Source organism: Borostomias antarcticus, assembly GCF_949987555.1.
Source record: "Borostomias antarcticus genome assembly, chromosome: 17".
Classification (NCBI taxonomy): domain Eukaryota; kingdom Metazoa; phylum Chordata; class Actinopteri; order Stomiiformes; family Stomiidae; genus Borostomias; species Borostomias antarcticus.
Genome location: NC_140250.1, coordinates 15,760,445 through 15,787,872, shown reverse-complemented (window position 1 = coordinate 15,787,872; position 27,428 = coordinate 15,760,445). Strand labels below are relative to the sequence as shown.

The 27,428-nt window shown below is 41.9% G+C and overlaps 1 protein-coding gene across 1 annotated transcript in view; it reads right to left on the bottom strand.

Moving 5' to 3' along the window:
• Nucleotides 1-27,428, bottom strand: part of LOC311320290 (nck-associated protein 5-like) — a gene marked incomplete at its 3' end in the record, with an annotated part of 69,317 nt that overhangs the window by 13,327 nt on the left and 28,562 nt on the right. The window contains exons 7-10 of the mRNA XM_084452021.1: nt 12,242-12,421; nt 9,164-12,078; nt 2,160-2,271; nt 1,081-1,162 (exon numbers count right to left, since the gene is read on the bottom strand). Of these exons, the coding sequence (XP_084308147.1) occupies nt 1,081-1,162; nt 2,160-2,271; nt 9,164-12,078; nt 12,242-12,421 (3,289 nt within the window). The remainder of the gene's footprint in view (nt 1-1,080; nt 1,163-2,159; nt 2,272-9,163; nt 12,079-12,241; nt 12,422-27,428) is intronic.

Here is a 27,428-nt window from a genome sequence, read left to right as displayed (position 1 = left end):
ACTTAACGTGGTGCAGACAATGACAGGAGGGCACACCATGAAGGGTTAACAAGCACAGACACTCGGGCAGGGAAGGGAGGAAGGACACAGGGGAGCTAGAGGGGGACTAGGGCGCAGGAATGAAGGGGACTAGAACTAGACAAGGTGGGAATAGAATAGAATAGAATAGAATAGAATAGAATAGAATAGAATAGAATAGAATAGAATAGAGTAGAGTAGAGTAGAATACATAGGAAGGTACATTGGAGTTCTTGTAATCGCCTGTCCTTACAGTATCTTATCAGTGCTAATCAGTTCTTCATTCCAGCCCTAGACACAGGAAACACAAAGAAACCAACAGTGGGCACAAAATGAGAGGGACCACAGAACCACAAACGCTAGGGCTGGAAGGGAGCGGGAAAGGTCCCAGGAAGCAGAGTGGAATGATATTCCCCCCTGAGCTGAGAGGAAGCAATTCACTGTATCTGTGGTAATCCCATTTAGTAACCTCTCCAAATGGTCAAGTGGCCAAAAGTCAAGCAAGTGATCTATGTGCACTCAAACCGTAACATCATGTAAAGTCTTTTGGCTCCTATAGGATAGGGTGATGGTGGCCTGAAAAGTTATTTTTGTGTGTGAATTAATTTAGGGAAGACTTGGACAAAATGTGCTTATTTGTCAGAATTTTGAAATGTCACAGAGGCTATTACTGTAAGCCACATAAACAATAATAATCTTTTTTGGCACTGCTGGCTGCTCTTAGTTTTTATTAATCTTAAATGTATTTGACAAAAAAGATTTAAGACATCAGATGATTACATCAGAGCTTAAAAAAAAAACAGTGAACGATAACAAAGTATCAGACCTATTTACTGTAAATCCAAAGTAGCTCATGTGTCATGTATTTTGTAGTCAAGCCACAGGGATGAGTATGGATAGTCTATCATCCCTGAAAAGAGGTCACGAGTGCCAGGATACAAATTTACTGGCATTAAGTAATTTGGAGGCTTAAACGAAAACATTGTTGACCATTGCCTTACATACACAGTATGATCTTAATGGTGGTGAAAACGGTGTTAATGGTCAGAGTGACCCTCTTACCTATAACATGATCCTGGCTGGGGCTCTTCAAAGTGGTGGCACTGTTACTCTCAGGCCTGAGGTTCATCCTCTGTGTCTTTATCTGTGTATAGTGGAGAGATGAAACAATACTTATCCTTACATGGTAGTGTGGCCTAAAATTGATTTTACTAAGATTTTTTTTGTTTTATAGCAAATATTCTGATATTATTCAGATAGACTGAATGACTTCAATATTTCTTCAGCCCTCATGAATTTTACTGGCAAGGTGACAATATGTATTCTTGTGAGACCACCCTGATCGCACAAAGCTCACATTCTGGAGGGAAGCATCAGGATGGTCTCACGAGGCCAGACAACTTCCCCAATTAACAGTGGTCACATTTTCATGCTGATAATACAACTGAACGTCAGAAGTCTTTCTTTGGTGAAGTCTGGAGGACAATTCAATAAGATTTAATCTTAATCATAACAATGGGATTTTCTCTCACTGTAAATACATCCAACAAAGGTTTGTGTTGGTTATCTGTAATATGTATCTGTATGAAAGTATATGAGTCTTGATCTGTGACCTCATCTTTTTGCTTACCCCTCAAACCTTCATCTCTTTTTCTTGGTTTGATATGTTATTTTTACATGTGTATTTTCAACAAAACCATGTTTTGGTCACCCTCATCACCTTTCACATCTCTATTTCTGGTCCAACGGGTGCAAAGTAAAATAAATGTTCCTGCAAAATCTATCAAGGCTCCATGCTTTTGACGTTAAAATAAAATAGCACTCTTTAAAAGTGGAACATTTAAGTGATGATAAGCTTATTTGCTCTGACCTATTTTGTGATAAATAACCATAAAAAGAAGTGTGAAGTGCCCCATTTGACATTGAGACACAACCCCTCACCCTCATACTTTATAGTGATAAGTGACATTTCTGGGATATTGTCTGTACCTGAAGTGGGCATAGATTTGAAAATTCATAATGGTAATGAGGCATTTCTCAACTTTATTCTGAGGTCTAAATATTAATATCACAAACTGAAGTGTAAGTGACTGTCCCTTAACTGATAACATGATCTTCCCTCGCATGCTGACTGAATTTACCTTTGTGTCTCCGCAGACGTCTGTTGGTCCCGCCATCTCGCCTGGGACTCCCTGGATTGGCATGGAGAGGCATTGGCGCACTGCATCATGGGACTCTCGCCTCCCCACAGAGCTGAGAGAAAACAGTTTTTCAGCCGCACACTATAATCTGAGTCTCTCATATTGACTTAACATGCCCAGGGTGTTCCAACTGATAAATTACTCTGTGCTTTCTTGAGCTCTCGCTGCTCTGCTATATGGTATGAATGTGTCTGAACTAGTCTTAGGGCTTAGAGGAGTGATTAATATCTCTGGGAGCCATTGATAACAAATGTCTTGGGCTATCTGGAACAGTAAATCACTTTATGGCCAATATGAAGAGATCAAGTGGTGATTGTCTCAGTACATAGAAGTATGAACATGAAAACTCAATGGGAGAACTTGTAGCTCTCTGAGGCACTGACTTACACGTGCATTCTAAAAGTATTTATATCCCTTCACTTTTTACACATTTTGTTATGTTACAGTCGTATTCCAAAATTGATTAAATTCATTTTTTCTCACAATTCTACACACAATATCCCATAATGACAAAGTAGAAAAGGTTTTTTAGACATTTTTATCACAGCAAATATCACATGTACTAAGTATTCACTCCCTTTGCTATGGCACTCAAAATTGAGCTCAGATGCATCCTGTTTCCACTGATCATCCTTGATATGTTTCTTCAACTTGATTGGAGTCCACCTGTGGTAAATTCAATTGACAGGACACAATTTGGAAAGGCACACACCTGTCTACATGAGGTCCTATTGTTGAGGACAATGTTGAGGCATGTCAGAGCACAAACCAAACCATGAAGTCAAAGGAATTGTCTGTAGACCTCCGAGACAGGATTGTATCAAGGCACAGATCTGGGGAAGAGTAACAAAACATTTCTGCAGCATTGAAGGTCCCAACGAGCACAGTGGTCTCCATCATTCATAAATGGAAGAGGTTTGGAACCACCAGGACTCTTCCTAGAGCTGGCCGCCTGGCCAAACTGCATAATCAGGGGAGAAGGGCCTTGGTCAGGGAGGTGACCAAGAACCCAATAGTCACTCTGACAGAGCTCCCGTGTTCCTCTGTGGAAATAGGAGAACCTTCCAGAAGGACAACCATCTCTGCAGCACTCCACCAATCAGGCCTTTATGGTAGAGTGGCCAGACGGAAGTCACTCCTCAGTAAAAGGCACATGACAGCCCGCTTGGAGTTTGCCAAAAAGGCACCTAAAGGACTCTCAGACCATGAGAAACAAAATTCTCTAGTCTGATGAAACCAAGATTGAACTCTTTGGCCTGAATGCCAAGCATCATGTCTGGAGGAAACCAGGCACTACTCATCACCGGGCCAATACCATCCCTACAGTGAAGTTCAGACTAGTTTCAAAGTTTCAAAATAAATTCTGATTCCAAAAAGAAAACAAGTTGAGGCACCAGGAGTCCAATGCGATGACTTTATTTCTTCTTCAGAAACAAAATAGCAGTAAAGCCGGTGCTTCCCGGGAAAGAGACACACCCTTGTCTTTGTGTTACCCCTTAAATAGTCTGCCACCATCCCCCTCTTTCTTGACCACATCCCACTTTCCAAACATCATCCCTACTTTGGCACAAATCCAATGGTGTCTAATATGCCGACTCAGCACCAACCTATGCCCAAATATGTCCTTTTAGTACGCCATTATTTCCTGCAAGGGGGGGAAATAGGGAGAAAGTTGGGGATCCCTATGGGTACATGGGCAATCGTATACTGTTTTTGTAGGTAAGACTGCAGTGCCAGCATTAATTAATTCAATCTTTTGGTAAATCAGGGAGGAGAAGAGGGGAAAGCTGGGAATTTAACAGGAAGACATTGGGATATCTAAATGGTCAGGGAGAGCGTACACTATTCAAGCCATAAAATTGCTAGCCTCAGCAACCTTAAACTGCTGACCTAAGTAGGAGAACTCCATTTTCAACAGATCAGTTCCCTATGGCTACATCTAGTGGTGGCATTTTATATTGCTGTTGAGCAGTTTATTATAGGTTTCATCTAGTACTACTCTTGAGCAGATATCCGTTACAGCATTTAAAGTTGTGGCTTTGTAAAACAATTTATACCATAGGATGATTATGATTACAATATTATGACATGATTAAAATGCAGGGGAGCTAAATCAAATTAAATCACTTCAATCACCAGGCCAATACCATCCCTACAGTGAAGCATGGAGGTATCATCACCAGGCCAATACCATCCCTACAGTGAAGCATGGTGGTATCATCACCAGGCCAATATCATCCCTACAGTGAAGCATGGTGGTGGCAGCATCATGCTGTGGGGATGTTTTTCAGCAACAGGAACTGGGAGACTAGTCAAGATCGAGGGAAAGATGAATGCAGCAATGCACAGAGAGATCCTTCATGAAAACCTCCTCCAGAACAATGGGGACCTCGGACTGGGGAGAAGGTTCACCTTCCAACAGGACAACAACCCTAAGCACACAGCCAAGATAAGAAAGGACTGGCTTCGGGACAAGTCTGTGAATGTCCTTGAGTGAGAGCCCAGGATTGAACATGATTGAACATCTTTGGAGAGATCTGAAAATGTGTACCGACACTCCCCATCCAACCTGATGGAGCTTGAGAGGATCTGTAAAGAAGAATGGGAGAAACTGCCCAAAAATAGGTGAGCCAAGCTTGTAGTGTCATATTCATGACTTGAGGCTGTAATTGCTGCCAAAGATGCTTCAACAAAGTATTAGGAAAAGGGTGTGAATACATCACAATGCACATGTGTTTGAGTGCTTTAATTTTAATACATTTGCAAATAAAAATAAAAATAAACACTTTTAACTTATCATTATGGGGTATTGTGAAAAAATGAATTTAATCCATTTTGGAATAAGGCTGTAACATAAAATGTGGAAAAAGTAAGGGATATGAATACTTTCCAGATGCAGATTCTAGTCAACTCATGATGAAAAGGCAGCATCAAATAAACATACCTAATGCATATTTTTTAAAGCCATCTGTGAGATAGACAGAGCTTGAGAATAGCTGAGCATAAATGTAGAAAAGGAAGACTCCCAGAGGACCTTCTTAAATTCCAATCTCTTCTTTCCGCATTCTTCTCCTCCCTATCTGCTACTTTCTTCTGCTCTAAAATTCTAACCTCTGTTTCCAATCCTAAAAAAAACTTCAACTTCTTTGACAAGAAAGTTAACAATATCACATCCTCTTTCCCCCACCCCCCGGTCGACACGCCATGCACCAACCTCACCTCTCCACCCTCACCTTCTCTTCCCTCTCTACTCCCACCTCACCCTGCCTTCGTCCCCTTTCCCCTAACGAGGTTCTCAACCTTGTTACATCTAGCCGCCACACTACAAGGCCCCTAGACCCTGTCTCCTCCACTCTCCTTCAGTCTGTTGCGCCCAAAGTCCTTCCTTTCCTAACCCACTTCATAATGCATCTCTTGTATCAAGATGCTTTCCCTCCGCTTTCAAGACTGCCAGAGTCACCCCCCTCCTGAAGAAACCATCTCTTAACCCCTCTGACGTCAAAAAGTACAGACCGGTTTCCATTCTATCCTTTCAATCAAAAACACTTGAACGTGCTATCTTTAACCAACTATCTTCGTATCTTCACCAGAACACTCTCCTGGACCCCCACCAGTGGGGTTCAAGGCTGGCCACTTGACAGAGAGCTCCTTCCTTGCAGTGACCGAGTCACTCCACGTCGCCACCCCACGTCTTCTGTCATTACAGTATTTCTTGCTATTTATCTCCCGAATCTTCAACATGGGGGCAGATTCTTTCTTTAACCATTTATTGGCGCTGATATACACAGTTAGCCTTAATGTGGACATTGTTTATATTTGTGGTGACTTGAATAGTCTAATTGCAGACTTAAAAGATGATGTTGATGTGGATGATATACCCCGAGGGCTGTACTAGACACAGGTGTAAATAAGCACGGGCAAACCTTCATTGAATTCCTGAAAGATTCGAAATGTTGTGTGGTTAACGGAAGGCTAAACTCAGAAAATGATCATTTTACATATATTTCTAAAAGGGGTGAAGCTGTGGTCGACTATATTGTGACCCCACATGCTGATCTAAAAACATGCTTGGAGTTTGGTGTTTATACAGTACACCCTCTGAGCTCGTAGAAAGAGTAGGCCTTGAAGCTGTGTTTCTACACCCTCTGAGCTCGTAGAAAGAGTCGGCCTTGAAGCTGCCAAACTCTTGGATGAGCGCAGCAGAATTCCTGATCACTCACTGCGTTGTCTACATTTCCAGGCAGGTGAAACAATTAATATTCAGAGGTGTGTAGACTCCCAGCAGGGTGTAAAAAGACAGACTAGACATCTCCCTGTTATTTTTTGTCTGGTGAAATGTGCCGTAGGACTCTCCATGAGGTCCCAAATCAACTGCAAAATGGCAGTAGAACTCAAGACAACATAAACCAGTGTTATGATCGACTCTGTGACCTTCTCCATAAGGAAATAGATAAACATTGTGCAGTTAGAAACACGAATGTGAAGAAGAATTATAGATCTAAACAACCATATTGGAACAATGAATTAAATGGATTATGGTTTAATCTGTGAGCAGCAGGGACAGTCTTCCTAAGGTGTAAAGACCAAAGCAGGAGGAGGATTCTTCAGGATGAATTCTAACAATACCTATTTACTTTTGACAGAAGACTTAAGTTCTTCAAGAGACGTTTTAAGAGAGGACAGGCTCTACAGTTAGAACAAGCACATTTTTGTAATCGACAGCTATTTTGGAGAGAAATAAATAGATTGGAGCCATGTAAGAACAAGATGATACCAATAAAGATTTTAATGGAAAATGGTGACTCTTCATTTTAAGCAGCTGAGTTACACCTCCCCCTTATAAGTACTTTGTTTTTAATTAATATATTAGTTTCTTGGAGGGAAGGAAAAGGTTGGCAGACTCAGCAGGTAGAGGCTGGGCGCCATGTTGAGTCAAATTAAACTGCCCCGACCTTCGTTTTGCTACATTTACAAAACTGTTGATTCTATGGTTGCATCAATTTTATTAAATGCAGCAGTGTGGGGCTTTGAGGAGGCCAACGAATGCAAGGTAACCAGCCTTGAGGTGTTTTCTTGGGGTGCATAAGTACACTACTAAGTTGGCTAAGGGGATACGGGGTGGGAAAGCTGTCTAACAAAACAGATGTGAAATGATTAGAGTGTGGAACCGCATCACCCAACTGCCAGAAGAGAGGCTTGTGAGGAAGATATTTAATTGGAGCAGAACATATAATCATCCGTGGATAAGAGAGGTTTTTTCAATTCTCTCTCTCACTGATTTAAGTATATATTTTATGAATAATTTAGTGTGCAATATGGATATGGTTAAACAGAAATTGTAAATTATACACCAGGAGCAATGTTAAGTGGACATTTGGAGAAAACCAAAGCTAAGAAACTATGTTCAGCTCAAAGAGGACTATGTCACTGAACCATATGTTGCATTTAATTTAAAGAGAGGACAAAGGTCCCTCTGTGCCCAACTAGGAGCAGGTGTCTTACCTCTGGACTAAGTGCAGGTGTTTTACCTCTGGACTAAGAGCAAGTGTCTTCCCTCTCAGATGAGTTGGGTAGATATAAAGGTCTTACCTCTCAGATGAGGTCTTACCTCTCAGATGAGGTGGGTAGATATAAAGGTCTTACCTCTCAGATGAGGTGGGTAGATATAAAGGTCTTACCTCTCAGATGAGGTGGGTAGATATAAAGGTCTTACCTCTCAGATGAGGTGGGTAGATATAAAGGTCTTACCTCTCAAAGGAGGTGGGTAGATATAAAGGCCTTACCTCTCAGATGAGGTGGGTAGATATAAAGGTCTTACCTCTCAGATGAGGTGGGTAGATATAAAGGTCTTACCTCTCAGACGAGGTGGGTAGATATAAAGGTCTTACCTCTCAGATGAGGTGGGTAGATATAAAGGTCTTACCTCTCAGTTGAGGTGGGTAGATATAAAGGTCTTACCTCTCAGATGAGGTGGGTAGATATAAAGGTCTTACCTCTCAGATGAGGTGGGTAGATATAAAGGTCTTACCTCTCAGATGAGGTGGGTAGATATAAAGGTCTTACCTCTCAGATGAGGTGGGTAGATATAAAGGTCTTACCTCTCAGATGAGGTGTGTAGATATAAAGCCATTCTTGAGGAACTCCGGTTGTGTGTTTTATGTGACCTGGGAGTTGTGGCGGATGAATTTCATTTTCATTTAATTTTATTGTTCACTGTATGGCAGTCTACTGTTAGAAGTGTTTTTAAGTCCAGGCTAAGAATCATGATTTGTTTTGGTTGTCCAAATGTAATATGCTAAGATGGCTGTTCAATGAAGAAGTCTTTGTATTAAGTAAATTCCTTGAGAAGGCATGGCCACTACGATGGAGAACATATCCGTAGCCCTGTATGGACATGTTTTATGTGCTATCGTATCTTTGTGTTTGTATATGTATTATTTGAGTGTCTTGTAGGCCTGTGCGGGCTGGGCATCTCCCGATGCAGGACACTCTAATCATAAATATCTAATAATCTATCTATCTATCTATCTATCTATCTATCTATCTAGAGTTCTGGCAAGTAGTACAGTACACTGATGTTTCTTACGTTAAATGCAATTATTGTAACTCGCTTTGGACAAAAGCGTCAGCTAAGTGGCTGTAACCTCCCTCTTGAGCACCTATTGTATCTTTAGTTTGCTATTTTTCACTTTCCCTCTAGCACTAGATTATGTTCTTAGTCACTTGTTTTAGAAAGGAGATGCACTTGTGAGTTCTGGCAAGTAGTAGTACTGATGTTTCCTACATTAAATGCAATTATTGTTAGTCGCTTTGAACAAACGTGTCAGCTAAATGACTGTAATGTAACTGAGGGCTTTGTTCAAAATTGACATTACCATGAGTAATCTAATAATGGAACCTGAACCATTACTCCCCAGCTGCCCCAGGTTGAAAAAAAGTCTTACCTTTCTTTCCCATCACTTCTCCTTCTCTCCTTCTTTTTGTCAGTCTTTGCCTGCTTTCCGACCAACAGAGATCCGATCTTTTGCTCCTTCTTCTCCTCTTTTACCTTGAGAACATCTCCTCGTTTCCCACTTGGAGCAGGGAGCTTAGTCTTACGGAAGCCAAACCAGTTTGCCAAAGATGACCCAGATTTTGGCTTAGTTTCCGTAGTCCTCTCCTGCTCTTGAGATTTCTGCAAATTCTCCTCTATTCCCAGCATCACCTTCTCCTCGATGGTGGTGATTGTGGTAGGTCTCTCTGGTTCGCCAGGGACTGGGTCACCAAAGGCGCTACACAGCTGCTCTTCAATCTGAAGGCGTCTGGCCTGCTCTCGCTGGTGCCTCAAACTGAATCTATCACTGGACGCCCCCAAATGAGAAGGTATTGGCAAGCCCTCTTCAATCAAGAAGTTGTTCAGAAGAGATCTGTTCATTGGACAATGATAGCTATTGGAGCAGCTCATGCTACCTTGAAAAACATCGCCAAGAGAGTTCAAAGAGCTTCCTGAGTGAGTCTTGATCTGGGTACGAACCTTCCCGGATCTATTGAAATTCGGCCTGTCCATGTAACGGGTTCCAAAGCTCTGACTGCGAGCCTTGGCTCCATTCATGCCCATGACTGGTTTCAGAGGTGGTCTGGTAGACACTGAGACAGACCTTTTAAACAGCCAGCCTTCCTCATCAAATCCCCAGTCCAACATTATGCCGCTCTCAGCTGCAGGGGGTGGCCCAGGAGGCTCAGAGTCCAATGAGTTACAACGGGTCTCAGTCTTCCGTCTGGCCTTGGCTTTAGCTACAGCTGCACTAACCCCATGCATCATCTGATGAGTTTCGTGGTTGAAGGTCTCAAAAGTTTGCACTCCTTTTGAAGCAGTGTTAGTTTCACCTTTTTCATGTCTCCCCAGAACTATGAAGGTGCTCCCTTGCATCTGGGTTGTCTCAATGCTACTTCCAGGAATGCTTGTCTTCATGGCCCTTGAGATAGAATGTTGAGGGTTGCTGGGTATCCCATGGCAGAGAAGAGACGCAGCGGCATGGGGTAAGAGTTCTGCAACTTGTTGATCACCCATGCTGCTCAGCTGCTGTGATATTGGGATATTTTGAACATTATTTTCTTCATGGGGGGCTAGGGCCATTAATCTGTTCTTGGGCAATTGGTGAGAGTCTGTTTCCTTGGATTCTTGAACTGGTAAAGGATGGTAAACCTTGGCAGTAACCCGTTTAGGAGATGCACCCATTTTAGGGGCCATAAGGCGAGTGTCCTGAGTTTTGATGGGGACTTGAGTGTGCATTTGCTTAACTGGTGATTGCTGGCTTGCTTCAGGTTTACTGCCATTAGTAGTTGCCTTCACAGTGCTTGAGGTTTGAGGCTGAATTGCATGCTTGTGTACTTGAGGTAAAGAGTCATAACTAGGTCTTATTAGTAAGGAAGTTGTTCGACCTGGTGGTGGTGGTGGAGATGGAGACCTGAGCTCAGGATGGGAAATAGCAGAGGGCTGGTCTTGATTACTTTGCTTCAGTGGAGAGTTGGGTAAATTATTTGAGATGGGGTCTTTTGTAACAGAGTCATTCCTTGAGGTTAGTTTGGAGACCATCTGAGGTGCCTTGGAGGGGCTCTTCGGGCCATCATTCAAACCATGAGGCTTGAATGTATTAGACTGTTTCGCAGAGAAAGATGGAGATTCTTGTCCTGCAGCTTCAATACAGCCTGGGGCTCTTGTATCAGTAGTGCTCTCACTTTTCTCTGCCATCTGTACTGGTCCCTTAGCTGTGCTTGGGACCTTGGTGAAATTAGATTTAGCACTAGGAATGCTGTGTCCAGGAGGGTTTGAGCGGCTTTTGGGCCTGTGGTGGACCTTAATCAGCTTCTGGTGTAGGGGTGAGTGCAGTTGTTTGGGTTGTTCCGGGCCTCCATCAGCACTCTTGCTCCTAAGAATGAAGGCCTTCCTTGCAGAGTCGCAAGCCTGAGGTTTGGGTTTCCTTTGAGGGGACTCCAAGATGGTGTAGTCCTTGGTCTCGGCACCAGCCTGGTTGGCCTGCTCTCTGTAGTGAGGCAGATCCATAGAGGCACTGCGCTGTCTAGCCTCGCTAGCCCAGCTCAGAGCCCTGGCAGCGGCATGCTGAATAGGTAGGCTCATGTCCCTGGTCCCAGTCTCCAGTTGTTTGTCCATGACTCTGCCTTGCTGCTGTTTGACAAGATCAAGTCTTGACTTGCGCTCAGTGGACCTGTTTTGGGCACTGTCCCTATCGTTCCATCTTTTGAAGAGAGATTGCTTGTCATTTTTTATCTGGTCTATATTCTCTGGCTTGCCCATGTGGGTAGGGCTCTCTTTTGGGCTGACACCAGGCTTTAGTGTGGGGCTCTCAGGCAAGAGGTTGTCTATAACAGGTGAGAGGAAGTTGCTTGTAATCCCGGTGAGTTTTACAGGCTCCTCTTGGGAGTTACACACTATGAAGTTTGCTTTGCTCTTCGGTGTTCCCAATCCAGCTGCACCAACTCCCTCTACACAGAGTGTCTCTTTTGTGGATTGGTGACAAGACTCCCTAACTGTGGACTGAGGCGATTCATCATCTGCATCATCTGAGTCTGAGGGTACGATAGTAGCTGCTGCTCCTGGCTTGAAAGACTTGACCGTAGTCACTCCCAGTTTGGGAGCTACCCCTTGTGGCCCACATTTGACCCCTAGAGAGTATATACCCTCATTGGAGGTCATACAGTCTTTATAACGGGATGTAGGGGCGAGTGAGGACAGCTCCTTGGGGCTTCGCATTTGGAGCCTCCTTAGGCCCTTCAGGATGTGACCCTCTTTCCATCCCAGATCCGGCTGCTCGGTGGGCACTGACCCTGCACTCATCCTCTTCTCCCGGTTTAAAGCACACTGGGAAAAGCAAGACAACAAGATATAAGTGAGAGATATAAACACATCATATTTGGGGGGGTTTTGTGGATAAAGAGCTTATACTGTAAAACACAATCCCTGATTAAACTTGGCTAAAATATGGCACATAACATTTGGTTTGGGCGGCAACATAGAAAGTTACCTGCTTGGAAGAGCCACGTCCCTCAGCCCAAGTATGTGAGCCACTTGAGTATTCGCTACAAGCGCTGGATAAGGAGGCCTCACTCCCACTGCCACTGCAGCTACTGCGAGGGCAGGTCAGACTGAGCAAGCTGGGCCACCTCGCTGCAGGAATACCTGACTTCCCATTCCTTTGGGATTCCTGGAAAGGAAGGTATGTGGTGAGCAAATAGGCAAAAAGATCAAGCCAAAGGCCCTTCCAAGTATTCAATCGTAGTGGCGGGTATGGTTAGGAGGTTAGGGTTATGGTTAGGTTTAAGTGGTTGCCATACTTGGTACGACTACGAGTATGGCGGGATTGTGGCCAGCTTCTGTGAAAACTCACAGCATACTGTACATGTACACACACTGTAGTCCATCTCTTTGGCATGTCTTTCTACTCATTACCACAACTCATATTCCTAATTTGGGGTAAGGTAAACATGTTAAAGTGTAAATAATTTGCATTGCATTTGTTTTGTTGATATGTGTCTCTGTGTAAACTCGTCATTCTGTAAATGAGGGAAACCTCAGTGCTTCACTAGTGTAAATAACGATATGCAAATGAAAGGATTTTGCTGTATTTCGGATCAAGCCATTCAAATTTACCAAAGGCCACCAAAATAGAGCTTAATCAGCTAAAACTAAAAAGAAAGGAAATTAAAAAATGAATAAATAATACAATGCATATCCTGAGACAGCATTTGACAGGCAGAGCATCTCCAATTTACCAAGACTAAAAGATGAATGAAGAGTTATATTCCTTTGTAATAGAATATTCTATAATATTTGGGGGATAAGAAAGCTATATAGAGGATGAAACTATATTCCCATGCACTAATGTAACTAGCCCTTTTACAAATCAATGTTTGTGTGTTCATCAAGATAATATCTGCCATTGTATCCAATAGACTCTCTATTCTGCACAATACACAAGTCGAGATATGTACCTGTAGTTCCCTTAGCCCTCCATTTGTATTTGTCACAGAGCTCAAAGAATCAATATGCTGAATATACCGCTGTCTCTTTCAATATGCTGAATATACCGCTGTCTCTTTCAATATGCTGAATATACCTCTGTCCCTTTCAATATGCTGAATATACCTTTGTCTCTTTTAATATGCTGAATATACCTCTGTCTCTTTCAATATGCTGAATATACCTCTCTTTCAATATGCTGAATATACCTCTGTCTCTTTCAATATGCTGAATATACCTCTCTTTCAATATGCTGAATATACCGCTGTCTCTTTCCATCCAAAGGCTACTTGAGGAGAGGAATTACACTTTCTTCTCCACTGGTCAAACAAATCACACTATAATGTGGTCATTCACTTTTCAATGTGCAGACAGACAAACCTTGGAATCTCACTATTATATTATTGCCTACCTATACTGTACATGGTAAACTGAAATACGTCATTATTTTATGTTTTACAATCTCTACCTTCAAAACTATGAAGATGTATAATTCAATGAGCCTTTAGCTCCTTGGTGTTTCTTATCTTCATTCATATTTCAAAAGTTGATGCATAATACTGTAAATCAGAAAAGTCAGATGAGTAATACTCTTGCTTGGTTCAAGTCTAAAAGATGAGCTATGATGGATAATTACACAGTGGGGTAGGACTGGTATAGGCCTAATTTATTTTGTGTCTCCCTGGCTAGAACCACAAGACCTTGTTTCCCAAAAGGAGGGTTCTTTATATAACCTTTCAGTGTATGTGAATTATGCAGTTGTGATTGGAATCCCATAATCTGTGAACAAAGCCAGTGTTAGCCTGGGTCCAGACCTTCAAATTCGCCCACTGCACAAAAGTTGACTGATTCTTGGTCTGGTGTTGCTACATGAAACAGGGGTTTCTCTGGTTAAAAAATTAGCGGTCCAATGAGTGCCACGGGGGACTAACATCTATCCAATCAGCGCTAATGGCGGGACTTACATTACACCGGTGCTGCTATTGTTGAGTGTTGTCAAGCTGTGCACCAGCCCCAAAGAGGAGTAATGACAATGGCTGTTCAATGGAGATTAAAAGTACCAATATTACTTTGAAATCCGAACAGCACTCTGCTTTGAAGGCATTTATTCCAAGGGGAGATGTTTTTTTGAATTCTCGTTTAGATTTAAAATTATGTTAGATTAAGGCAGATACGTTGGTCTCATGATTGGTTCGGGAAAATCAAATCTCTCACCTCCACAGAAATTGGTTAGAGTGGAAGAAATATCAGACTACAGATCTCAACAGAGTGTAACGTCATGACAATGACAATTCTGTGTGATATCAGGCTAATACTGTGTCTCTCAGTCACTATCGATCCTGCGTGTTTATACTGTAGCCTCTTGGATGGATGTTTGGTGGGGCAACGGAGAGAGAACAGACTGGGGTGGGCCTGGACCAGAGTAATGCATGTGCTGAGACAAGCAGATCCTCTCTAGATACATACCACACTGATTGAGAAAGCGTTCTGTTATATGATATACAAAATTAAGTTGAATATAATTAATAACTGTAGTGCTGAAATTAGTCATTAATAGTTCTTAATGGAGATAATGGTTGTTGTGATACTTCTAAACGCATCACAGGTTGCAGGTTGGATTATTATATAGAATGAGAATCTACCGAATTATCCATTCCTTATCCATGCTTTAATTTCTTAAGGCTACTAAAAGATGTAGCATCACTAAAATGCTCTACGTGCTGTATGCATTTGACCCCATGCATGCCAGTTCAAGCTAGGACCAGTAAAAGAGGCAAGTGCTTAAGAAGCATTGATCCCTGGCATGCCAGCTTTTCCCAAAGTCATTAGTGTCATCTGTTAGCAATAATTCATGTGAATAGAAAATAATTGCATCAGGGAGCTGGGGAACACACCAATTTGGTCTATTCATTGATATTCCCCCTGTATTTGATGATCAGCTCCATTCTTTATTTCCCATGCATTGTGGGAGCATGCTGAACCGAAGCTTGTTCCAGAGGATTATTCTTGGAGCTAATTACAGTACAATCAGCAAGTAGATGAGTTTCTGAGATTCTACGCAATCTGATGCAATTCAGAACAGCACTCACTGTGAGTCAAGGGCGACAGCAGTGCAAGTAGAGGGGCTGTTTTTTCTCTTTTCATATCTCAAGTGCTTTTTATGGAATTTTGAGTGGGCCTTCTATACAGCATATTAAATGTGTTCCTAATGTTTGCCATTGGATTACTTTTAAGTAGGATTCCCATTTATAAGTCAAGGATGTACAAATGTCTTTCATTGTATTTACACCCAAATGAAATCTTGAGGAGCTACAGGCAGAGCAACAGTACACCCCAAGATTCAATGAGCCAGCAACACAGTCTTGCCCATTAAAAGATTGTCCTTTGTCATAACACTGAAATAAAACAGAAACGGTAGGATGCACTTTAAATATCAGCAAGAATACAACAACATTAATGCCCTAGTCATTTTTTAAATGTTTCTATTTTGTACTTTCTGTACTGTAAGTAGTTGTCCATGCTCTTTATGTAGTGCAGTACAAATGGCCTTTTCACTGGGCATACTCAGCAGCAGGGAACGCAATCAACAACTTAAATATAATGCAGCAGAAATTGTGTGAAAGACAGCACAGTCTAGTTTCAGACAGAAAGAAATGTAAATGTACAGGCCCTATAAAGTATTCACCACCCTTGGACTTTTTCACATTATTGTGTTACAACATGTAATCATGTTGGATTGTGCACATTTATGAATTCACAATGCATTAAGGTTATTCATAATGATATAAAGCAATAGCTCACAATAGGCCATGGTATATGATTATTATATCACGGCCAGTTGTTCGGCCTGACGTGAAGCAGAGGACAGCTCTTTAGCTGGGCTATAATAACCATACCACAGGCCTGAGGTGAGCGATTGCTCTTATAAAACAGTCACCAAGTAGCCTATGGCAATACGAAAGTAATACACACTCCAAACAGTTTGTATTAATAACGACAATATAATTTATGCTTGCTCACTTTTATTATAGTCCTGTGCTAAATCATGTTCCATAGCAATAAACAGCCAGCCTAGCAACCCAAAACTTATGCCAGACATGACCAGCCTAATGGTAGCCATGAATGAAGGGAGCCTTAATGTTAGGCTGCTGCATATTTGCTGTGCAACACATCAACTGTCCAGTTGTCAAAACTAATTTCCAACCAAGCTAATGCTAGCTGGCTGTTAGCCAGACACCTCATTGTCCCCAAATCAATAGCCTAACATCTTTCATGTCAAATATGCATGGTGTCACTGTCAGTCGCAGGGGCGGAGCTAGGGCGTGGCTTCTTAAAGGGTTGTTAACACAGTGGTTGAATGTGACACATGCCAGTTACTGTATCTTTAAATATAATCAAAGTGAATATGTCCATCAATGTTGTTATTCTGTCATTTTGAGTACTATAAAACTCAGCCCAAATTTCCCTCCCTTCAAGTTCACCTCGTTTTGTTGCCGGGTCACGAAGAGAGCTGTGAGTCAGATATGATTGACAGGCCGCGCCCCCAACTTCCACACATTTGCTGTTTTCAACCATAGTTACCTCTACACCAGGAAGAGTACAGGCGTTTACAAAGTCCTTAATATAAGAAACATGAGATGTCACACTAGCTTTTAACCTCCGAACATTATGAAGATACACACTACCTAACAGGCCATATTCTCAAACTTACAGCACAGTTTGCACCCGATTAATTCGGTGTTTAATACCGGGTAGAGTAGAGTTTGGGGTAGAGTAAAGGGGAGAGTTTGTTGCGCTGTGCACGCTACTGACATTGCACATGAAGACTAATGTTAGCCAGAGCAAATGCATAACTTTACAGTAAACTAATGTCAGCAGCACAGCTGTACATTCGTTTGAGTGAGATATACAGATCCCTTCCAAGAAATTAGAATATCAAGGAAAGGTTAGTTTTTTGGCATAATTCCTTTAAAAAAGTGAAACCCTCAGAGTATAGATTCATTACACACAAAGTGAAATATTTCTAGCCTTTATTGATTGATTGATTGATTGATTTATTATGCTTATATTTATATTGATTATACTTTATTGTCCCCGTGGGGAAACTTGCCTTGGGCATAGTACCGTAATGCTTCAAAGTGCAGCAGAGACATTACATACAACAGGCAAAAGAAACAAAGTCAACAGCAAACATTGAGTGATATTGACAGCAGCTTCCATCTGGGCATGGCATTTGATAGATATTGCACATAACCCTTCAAGTGGTGTTTCAGATAAAATGCAGGTGCTGGTGGTCATATAATTATCGTTTTGGCTTAAGTGAGTTTATCAATTTAATGGAGACTGGGACAAAAGATAGTTGTAGGCAATTATTATTACATCTTGGCATGTGAAGCCTCCTTCCTAGTATTCTGTGGAGAGGGATGTTGGGGGTTTGCGATTATCTTATTTGCCTTATCCAGGATAGCTTTTTCATAGAGTGTATTTAAGGACACATAATCTCTTTCACCTACAATTTTCATGGCTGTTTTGTGCATGCTGACTAGTCTGTTTTTTTTTTATACAGTTAAGTTACCAAACCACACAGTTATTCCATATCTGATTACACTCTCCTCAATTGACCGATAGAAAATCATCATGATCTGTTTTCTTACTCCATAAAGTCTGAGTCGCCTCAGGTGATAAAGCCTCTGCTGTAGTTTGTTACACAAGTTGTCTATGTGTGTATTCCAGCGGAGATGGTTGTCTAACTGAATACCTAGGTATTTGTTGGTGGGCATGTAGCACCCGATAATGTAATAATCAACCGATAATGTAATAACGCCTGATAATGTAATAAAGGTTTGACTTAAGTCCATCGAAAATGTAATAAAACCTGATAATGTAATAACTTAACCAATAATGTAATAAAATGTCCTGACTGATAATGTAATACCATTTTTCTGATAATGTAATACCTTATTACATTATTGGTCAAGTTATTACATTATCAGGTGGGTCTTTTTTTTTCAAAACTGGAAATGTAATACTTGACTGATAATGTAATAATTTAAAAAGTGAATGAATAATACTGTTAGGGTACTTTGTGGTATACTTTAGCGTACTTTGTGGTACTTGTGGTATACTTTGGTGTGTCTCATGATACTTTGCAGTATACTTTGGGGTGCTTTGAGGTACTTTGTGGTATACTTTGGGGTACTCTGTGGTATACTTTGCAGTACTTTGCAGTACTTTGTGGTATACTTTGGGGTACACAGCAATACTTTGCAGTACTCTGCAGTATACTTTGGGGTACTTTGAGGTACTCTGCGGAATACTTTGAGGTACTTTGTGGTGTGCTTTAGAGTACTTTGCGGTACTTAGTGGTATACTTTGGGGTACTTTGTAGTACTTTGCAGTACTTTGCAGTACTTTGTGGTATACTTTGGGGTACTTTGAGGTACTTTGCGGTACTCTGCGGAATACTTTGAGGTACTTTGTGGTGTGCTTTGGAGTACTTTGCGGTACTAAGTGGTATACTTTGGGGTACTTTGTAGTACTTTGCAGTACTTTGTGGTATACTTGGGGTACACAGCAATACTTTGCAGTACTCTGCAGTATACTTTGGTGTACTTTGAGGTCCTTTGCGGTACTCTGCGGAATACTTTGAGGTACTTTGTGGTGTGCTTTGGAGTACTTTGCGGTACTTAGTGGTATACTTTGGGGTACTTTGTAGTACTTTGCAGTACTTTGCAGTAAACTTTGGGTACTTTGCAGTATACTTTGGGGTACTTTGTGGTATACATTGAGGTACTACTTTGCTGTATACTTTGGGGTACTTTGCTGTATACTTCGGGGTACTTTGGTATTTTGCAATATTTTGCAGTACTTTGCGCTTTACTTTGGAGTACTTTGCAGTACTTTGTGGTATACTTTGGAGTACTTTGCGGTACTTTGTGGTATACTTTGGAGTACTTTGAGGTACTTGGTGATTAGTAGGGCCCTTCAAAAAGGGGTTCAGTATTTTATCTTAACCTATATAGTAGGAGACAGGATTTAATTTAAGACATAGATTTAATAATATGAATTGAAAGCAAAGTGTATGAGGCAAATATGTGAGGCTGCTGTTCACCAACTATAGTTAAGAGCTGCTATCCATTGACTATATTTCAGATTGCAATACCATACCAACTTCTTATTAGCATGAACTACCCTTTATCCTCACATGTCACCTACCTCTCCAGAGCACATGAGACAAATGGATGGAAGTGAGGTCTGAAGATGTGTTTATGGGGAAAACCAATGAGGTGCACACAATAACTGACATTCAGTGCCACATTGCCCGTTTGTTTATACAAACTTTTTATCATGTTATTCCAGTTTTTCGGATAGCCATAGATGTTTTAAAAATCATAATTGCACTAGCCTACACAGGCATTACATTAATGAGGACAGAATTAGTGAGGACAGAATTTAAGGTAGGCCTACTCTATAAATCCAGACAGTACCAGCACATTCAGGCCAGATTTGTGGACAAGCCCATCCTGAAGCTAATCAAGGATGTCCAGACCAGACACCAGATTGATCTTGTAGATATGAATAGATGGAAAGTATGGTATGGCAAAGCCACATAAAGATATATTCTAATGGTGCCAGACATCTTCAGTAGATATTTCTGGCTTAAGCAGCTGACAGGGAAAGGTAGCAATGAAATAGCCAAACAAACAACCACATTTATATTAAACATGGTCCTCATACAGTAATCCAAAATGACCAAGGTGCTGAGGGAACTCATGCAGTAGCTTAAAGTGAAGATCAATGAAATTTCCCCTTATCATCCACAAAGTCAAAGAAAAGTAGAGAGTATGCATCGAATATTGCATAAAGATATGTTGTATGATCTAGGGAACTTAGAGGGTGAAGGAGTAAACATAGCATATTCAAGTCAAAGTTTTATCGGTAACATGCAACATACCCTGACAATGAGCAGTGATGTTTCCACTAGCTGCTAAATATGTACACTAGGCAAAGTAAAAAGGAGAAACGTACTATACACACCAAACATATAAATATGTAAACCAAGTCCAAAATATAAAATATTTATTAATGGAATGAAATAAAATGAGCTGAGATGACATATGAAATTGGACAGTTCACCTAAATAGAGAAGTATACATATGGATCTAGAGAGAGTAAATGTATGTATATTCACGTTTATTTATAGAATGTAGATTTTTATAATCTAGCAGGTGCTGTTGTGCAGAGTATAGTACTGAGTTAAGGACAGAGATGAGCAGAGTGAACTCATTCCGGATGTGGATGGTCTGAAGGTAGAAGCTTCTTCTGAGCCTCTGTGAGTTGATCTTCTTCAGTAGGCAGTACCTGAGCAGAGACAAAGAGGCTGTTGTCCGGGTGGCTGGGATGTTTCAACATTCTCCTAACCTTGGTCCTGCAGCCCCGTGTGATGTCCTGGAGGTGTGGGAGATATGTTCTGCTGACCAAACACTCTCTACAGTGACTTGTCCTGCATGGTGTTGCTTCCATAGCATGTTGGTAGTGTTGATGTTCTCAGTCAGACACCCTCTCAATCATGCATATACAGGAATGTTTGTTGTCCATGTCTGGTGATCTGTACATCAACATACTGTACTTGTAAATACACTGTCTCCACAGGGGTCCTACTGCTCTTCAGGCAATTGGCCGCTCCTGCTTCCTGCTAGTCCACTAGAATCACTTTCATCTTCCTGCTTCCTGCTGTAGTCCACTAGCATCTCCATTATCTTACTGACGTTCAGGTGGAGGTTGTTGTCCTGACAACATTTAGTTTGGCATGCCACCTCCTCCAAGTAGGCCTTCTCATTATTGTTGGAGATCAGGCCTACCGCAGCTGTGTCATCAGTGAATTGATAATTGAGCTGGAATTGTAGGTAACTATGCAGTCGTGTTTGTACAGAGGATATGAAACAGCCCAGTGTTGAAGGTGAGAGGGTGACTTTCTCCAGTGTTTAGGGTGAGAGAAGATGATGCCCACTCTCGCCCCCTGAGGTCTGCCCGTCAGGAAGTTGAGGATCCACCTGTGCAGGAAGGGTTTAATCTCCAATCTCCATCCTGCGTTTGGAGATGAGTATGGGGAGTTATGGTATTGCAATCTGAAATATAGTCGATGGACAGCAGCCTCACATAATTTGCCTCATACACTTTGCTTTCAATTCATAGAATTAAATCAGTTCCTGTCTCCTACTATATAGGCTAAGATAAAATACTGAACCCCTTTTTGAAGGGCCCTACTAATCACTAAGTATCTCAAAGTACTCCAAAGTATACCACAAAGTACTCCAAAGTATACAGCAAAGTACCCCAAAGTATACAGCAAAGTACCACAAAGTACCCCAAAGCATACTGAAAAGTACCTCTGTATACCACAAATTACCACACATTACTGCAAAGTATGGGTAAGTACCTCAATGTATACCACAAAGTACTTCAAAGTACTCCAAAGTATAACGCAAAGTACCCAAAGCTTACTGCAAAGTACTGCAGAGTACCGCAAAGTACTCCAAAGCAGACCACAAAGTACCTCAAAGTATTCCGCAAAGTACCGCAAAGTACTGCAAAGTACCCCAACGTTTACTGCAAACTACTGCAAAATATCAAAGTACCTCAAAGTACCCCAAAGTATACTGCAGAGTACTGCAAAATATTTGCTGTGTACCACAAAGTATACCACAAAGTACTGCAAAGTACTGCAAAGTATACCACAGAGTACCCCAAAGTATACCACAAGTACCACAAAGTACTCCAAAGCACACCACAAAGTACCTCAAAGTATTCCGCAGAGTACCACAAAGTACCTCAAAGTACCCCAAAGTATACTGCAGAGTACTGCAAAGTATTGCTGTGTACCCCAAAGTATACCACAAAGTACTGCAAAGTACTACAAAGTACCACAAAGTATACCACTAAGTACCGCAAAGTACTACAAAGCACACCACAAAGTACCTCAAAGTATTCCGCAGAGTACCGCAAAGTACCTCAAAGTACCCCAAAGTATACTGCAGAGTAGTGCAAAGTATTGCTGTGTACCCCAAAGTATACCACAAAGTACTGCAAAGTACTGCAAAGTACTACAAAGTACCCCAAAGTATACCACTAAGTACCGCAAAGTACTCCAAAGCACACCACAAAGTACCTCAAAGTATTCCGCAGAGTACCTCAAAGTACCCCAAAGTATACTGCAGAGTACTGCAAAGTATTGCTGTGTACCCCAAAGTATACCAAAAAGTACTGCAAAGTACTGCAAAGTATACCACAGAGTACCCCAAAGTATACCACAAAGTACCTCAAAGCACCCCAAAGTATACTGCAAAGTATCATGAGACACACCAAAGTATACCACAAGTACCACAGCGTACGCCAAAGTATACCACAAAGTACCCTAACAGTATTATTCATTCACTTTTTAAATTATTACATTATCAGTAAAGTATTACATTACCAGTTTTGAAAAAAAAAGACCCACCTGATAATGTAATAACTTGACCAATAATGTAATAAGGTATTACATTATCAGAAAAATGGTATTACATTATCAGTCAGGACATTTTATTACATTATTGGTTAAGTTATTACATTATCAGGTTTTATAACATTTTCGATTGACTTAAGTCAAACCTTTATTACATTATCAGGCGTTATTACATTATCGGTTGATTATTACATTATCGGGTGCTACAGGGCACCTGGATGATTACTTGGTCTTTGATGACCACAGGCTCATGGTCAGTTACCCGCCTTGAATCTAGCACGACCTCCTGAGTTTTGGTGACGTTTAGGATGAGATGGTTGTTGTCACACCATTTACTGAATGTGTCAATCTCATCATGGTACACCAAGGGGTCAGTATATTTGTCAAGGAGAAGCAATATGATTGCTTGGATGGTTACTTTTACAGTCGTTGGTTTATAGTGCAAAGAGATATGGGGACAAGACGCAACCTTGTGGGACACCTGTACAGTGTCTAGTCCCTGATAGTATCCCATTGACCCTCACTTGCTGTGCTCTTTCTGACATGAAGGAGTGGATCCATTTGATTAAAATGCTATTAACACTCATGTCTTTGAGCTTCCCTAAGAGCACATATGGTTGTACCATGTTAAAGACTGAGCTAAAGTCAACAAACATAATTTGAGCATAGGCCCTTTTGTTCTCGAGGTGCTTGGATACAGAATGCGTGATACAGAGAATGGCGTCCTCTGTGCTACGGTTCTGTTTATAAGCAAATTGAAAAACATCTAGCAGTGGATCAACATTTTTTCTAAACAGAGACAGTACATATCTTTCAAAACATTTCATCACAATGGGAGTTAAAGCGATGGGGCGGAAGTCATTATTCTCTGTGGCACAAGGTTTTTTTGGCACAGGGGTTATAATTGACTTCCTCCACAGAGCCGGACTTCGGTGTTCAGGGACCTTTTGAATATCGGACTTCATGCTGTTGTTAGTTCTTCTGCACAGTTTTTGAGAAGAAAAGCAGATAGACCGCCTGGCCCTGTGGACCTATTGGTAGACACCCTGCTAAAGAGATGTTGAATGCTGGTAAGGTTCACCTCCAACCAGCAGGTGGCATCAGTCTCTGGCAGGGTCTGCAACACAGTTCTGTGTGTCAAACCTCAGGTAAAAGTCATTCAAGTCATTATGTGTTTTATTTTTCATAATTTTGGCTTACAGCTCTAGAAAACCCCAAAACAATATTTCAAGAAATCAGAATAGTGTGAAGAAAATCAACATGTACTTCTCAGTTATTTCAGAGAATTAACGTTTTAGACGTAGTGTCGCACTTTAATCATCTAATTAACTCAAAGCACCTGCAGTTTTCCTATGTCGTTAAATTGTATCTCAGTTTGGTTCAGTATGGGGAAGACTGCAGACTTGACAATTGTCCAGAAGACCATCATTGACCCTCCAGAAGATGGGTAAGCCACAAAAGGTCATTGCTAAGGATGCTGGCTGTTCACAGAGTGCAGCGTCCAAGCACATCAATAGAAAGTTTAGTGGAAGGAAAAATGTGGCCGGAGATGGTGCACAAGCAAAAGGGATGACCATAGGCTTCAGAGGATTGTCAAGCAAAGACGATTCAAAAAATTGGCGGAGCTTCACAGGGAGTGGACTGAGGCTGGAGTCAGCGCTTCAAAACCACTACGTACAGATGTATCAGGGACATGGGCTACAACTGTGGGATTCCTCGAGTCAAGCCACTCCTGAACCTGAGACAACGTCGGAAGCGTCTCACCTGGGCTGAGGAGAAGAAGGACTGGACTGTTGACTGTTGCTCGGTGGTCCAATGTTCTCTTTTCAAAGTATGTACTGGAAATCAAGGTCCCAGGGTCTGGAGGAAGAGTGGTGAGGCACAGAATCCAAGCTGCTTGAGGTCCAGTGTGAGGTTTCCTCAGTCAGTCATGATTTGGGCTGCCATATCAAGTGCTGGTGTCGGTCCACTGTGCTTTCTCAAGTCCAAGGCCACTACAGCTCACTACCAGGAGAATGTTAGAGCACTTCTGCTAAATACCTTTATGGAGATGCCGATTTTATTTCCTAGCAGGACTTGGAACCTGCCCATACTGTCCAAACAACCAATACCTGGTTTAATAACCATGCTACTGTATAACAGTGCTCGATTGGCCAGCAAAGTCACCTGACCTGAACAGCACAGAGAATCTATGCGGTATTGTCAATAGTAAAATGAGAGACACCAGACACAACAACGCAGAGGAGCTGAAGGCTGGCATCAAGGCAACCTAGGATTCCATAGCTCCAGATAACATCAGCTAGCTAGCCAGCAATCCATACTACGCTAGTCACCTCACCAATTCACAGCTTCTGGCCTGGTTAGAAGCAGTGAGGTTATAAGTTATAAGGTTATTCTGCTCATGCCATCTGCCCCAGAGACCATGGTTGGAAATTAGCCAATTTGGCTAAACCAGCATGTTTACAGAAATGTTCCTTAAAGCACTGAAACGTATGTTTGAGATCATCTAACTTCCGTAGTTTGACGTATTTCCGACGCAAACAAGCTATGAGGGTGGGACATGCATTTAGAGGAATTTGATTAGAACATTGACAAGTGGACGGGTTTTAAGAACTTTAGACAGATTCGATAGAAGGATAGCGTTGATTGACGGGTGGATGTCGTGAGATTATTGGCCTAAAATCTAAGGTACCTGTTGTCGTCATTGCACGTGACCTACCGTTTTCCAGGAAGTAAGAAATTATATACTTTGATATAAGATTACAACAAAAGTAGAATTTTGTAATTTTTTTGGCATACATTGTTGAATAGGTGAACACTATGACCAATTATGTGAACCAAAATGGGACAGAATGCTTTTTTCATTTCAGTGCGACTTTAATGTGCACTGTCACTGATTTTTAAACTATTAAACTAAACTAAACTAAGTGGCATAGCCTATGGATTGCTGGCTAGCTAGCTACTAGCCTGGCTAGTAGCTGTGAGTTGGTGAGGCAATAAGTGTCATAGCCTATGGAGCAGACTAGCTAGCTACTACTCTGGCTAGTAGCAATGAGTTGGTGAGGTGATAAGTGTCATAGCCTAATAGGAGAATCAGTCAGTGAACCAGGGACAGTGGTGTTTCAGGTTTGTGCAGCTGTAAACACTTAGCTAGTAGCAGTGAGTTTGTGAGGTGACTAACCTAATATGCCTTGCTGGCAATTTCAAATGTAAGGTATATGTTAATTGTAGTCATATGATGCAATGAACGTAAATACAATTTAGGCCATTGTGTTCCAGGCAGAACAGCAGGGACCACCCAAAAATGTTAACCACCCCCCAAAAAAGTATCTTAATAGTCAGACACAGAGTGATGCTAAATTGTGCAAACGAATTAGACGTTATACACGGCTATGAACCAATCAGATTGCTTGATTTGAGCTACCCATTTTATAAGTCCAAATATAGTACACACATTGAATCAAAATACAGTAGGACCCCGCTCATCCGAACTTCAGAGATCCGAACCTCCCGGTCTACCGGACAGGCTTAAAAAACTTTTTTTTTGTGAGCCTGCTATCTGGTTACTGGTGAGATTTTCATTACAGTACTGTAGGCCTACTTGCATTTAAATCTGTCATAATAAACACGTAGTGTATCCTACTGTGAATAAAACAGAACTGTATGTAGACCTACATGTTGCCTGTAGGCTGTAGTCTACTGTCACGTTTAATTTCTTTGTTACTTTAATGTCGAGCGCAAAACGCAAACGAGTCTGCTGCGCGAGAGCTGCATTCCTTGGTAGCCAGAAGCGCGTCAGCAACCTGAAGCAGAGGAGCATCGAGTGATTTTTCGTTCCCAGTTAATGGACTTCAGGAACACAGACGTGTTGTAAGCATGTAGATTAGCCTACTAGGCCGACTGTATTTGTTAAATAATAGCCTACAGCCTACACCGAGAGGATCGGAGACTTCGCTGTCAAGCTCGTCTGAGGACGACCTAATGATGATGCTCCCATGCACTTCACTACCCGTACCATTAGCCACCTCTGTCTCCCTCCCTGCTCCCTCCCTCCCTGCTCCCTCTCTCCATCCCATCACCTCCATCACCTTTTTCCCGGTTCTCATCCGCCTCCCTTTTCACTCTCTCCTCTGTGTTGTCAGGATGGTGCCTCGCGGCCGGGGCTGTAATTGGGCCGCGCTGCTGTTCACTTTTCATTTTCCCATCAGAGAGGGGGGAGCAGCAGCCCTGATGAAGCCGGCGCAGTATGGTGTTCACCTGGGGATGAGCACCTCAGACAGGCTGCTGCTACAACTCACTATCTGCTGGTACTGTTCAGTACTCACTCTCTCGGCTGCAGGATGAGGTTCTTACTGGGTCTTATTCCAAGTCCCCTGCCTCCAGTTTTGACTTATTAAAAAAAAAAAAAAAAGTCTGTCAGAGGGTCTCTGGTCTTCGTGTGGGTTTCAATGTTGTGTCCGTTCCCCCCCGGGGCAGAGGAGCTATCCCTTTACCACCCGAGCCTGGGTGAGGGGTCACCCGGGCTATATATCCGGGCTCACCTCCAGGAGCCATGTCACCATTTCGTCATCTACAACCGTCATCTACAACCGCCACGCATTCTGTTGAGTGTCCGATATATCGGACAGTCCTGGATGACGTGGTCTGCGGTTTGTTCCTTGGCGCCACACTCGCACACCGCACAGGA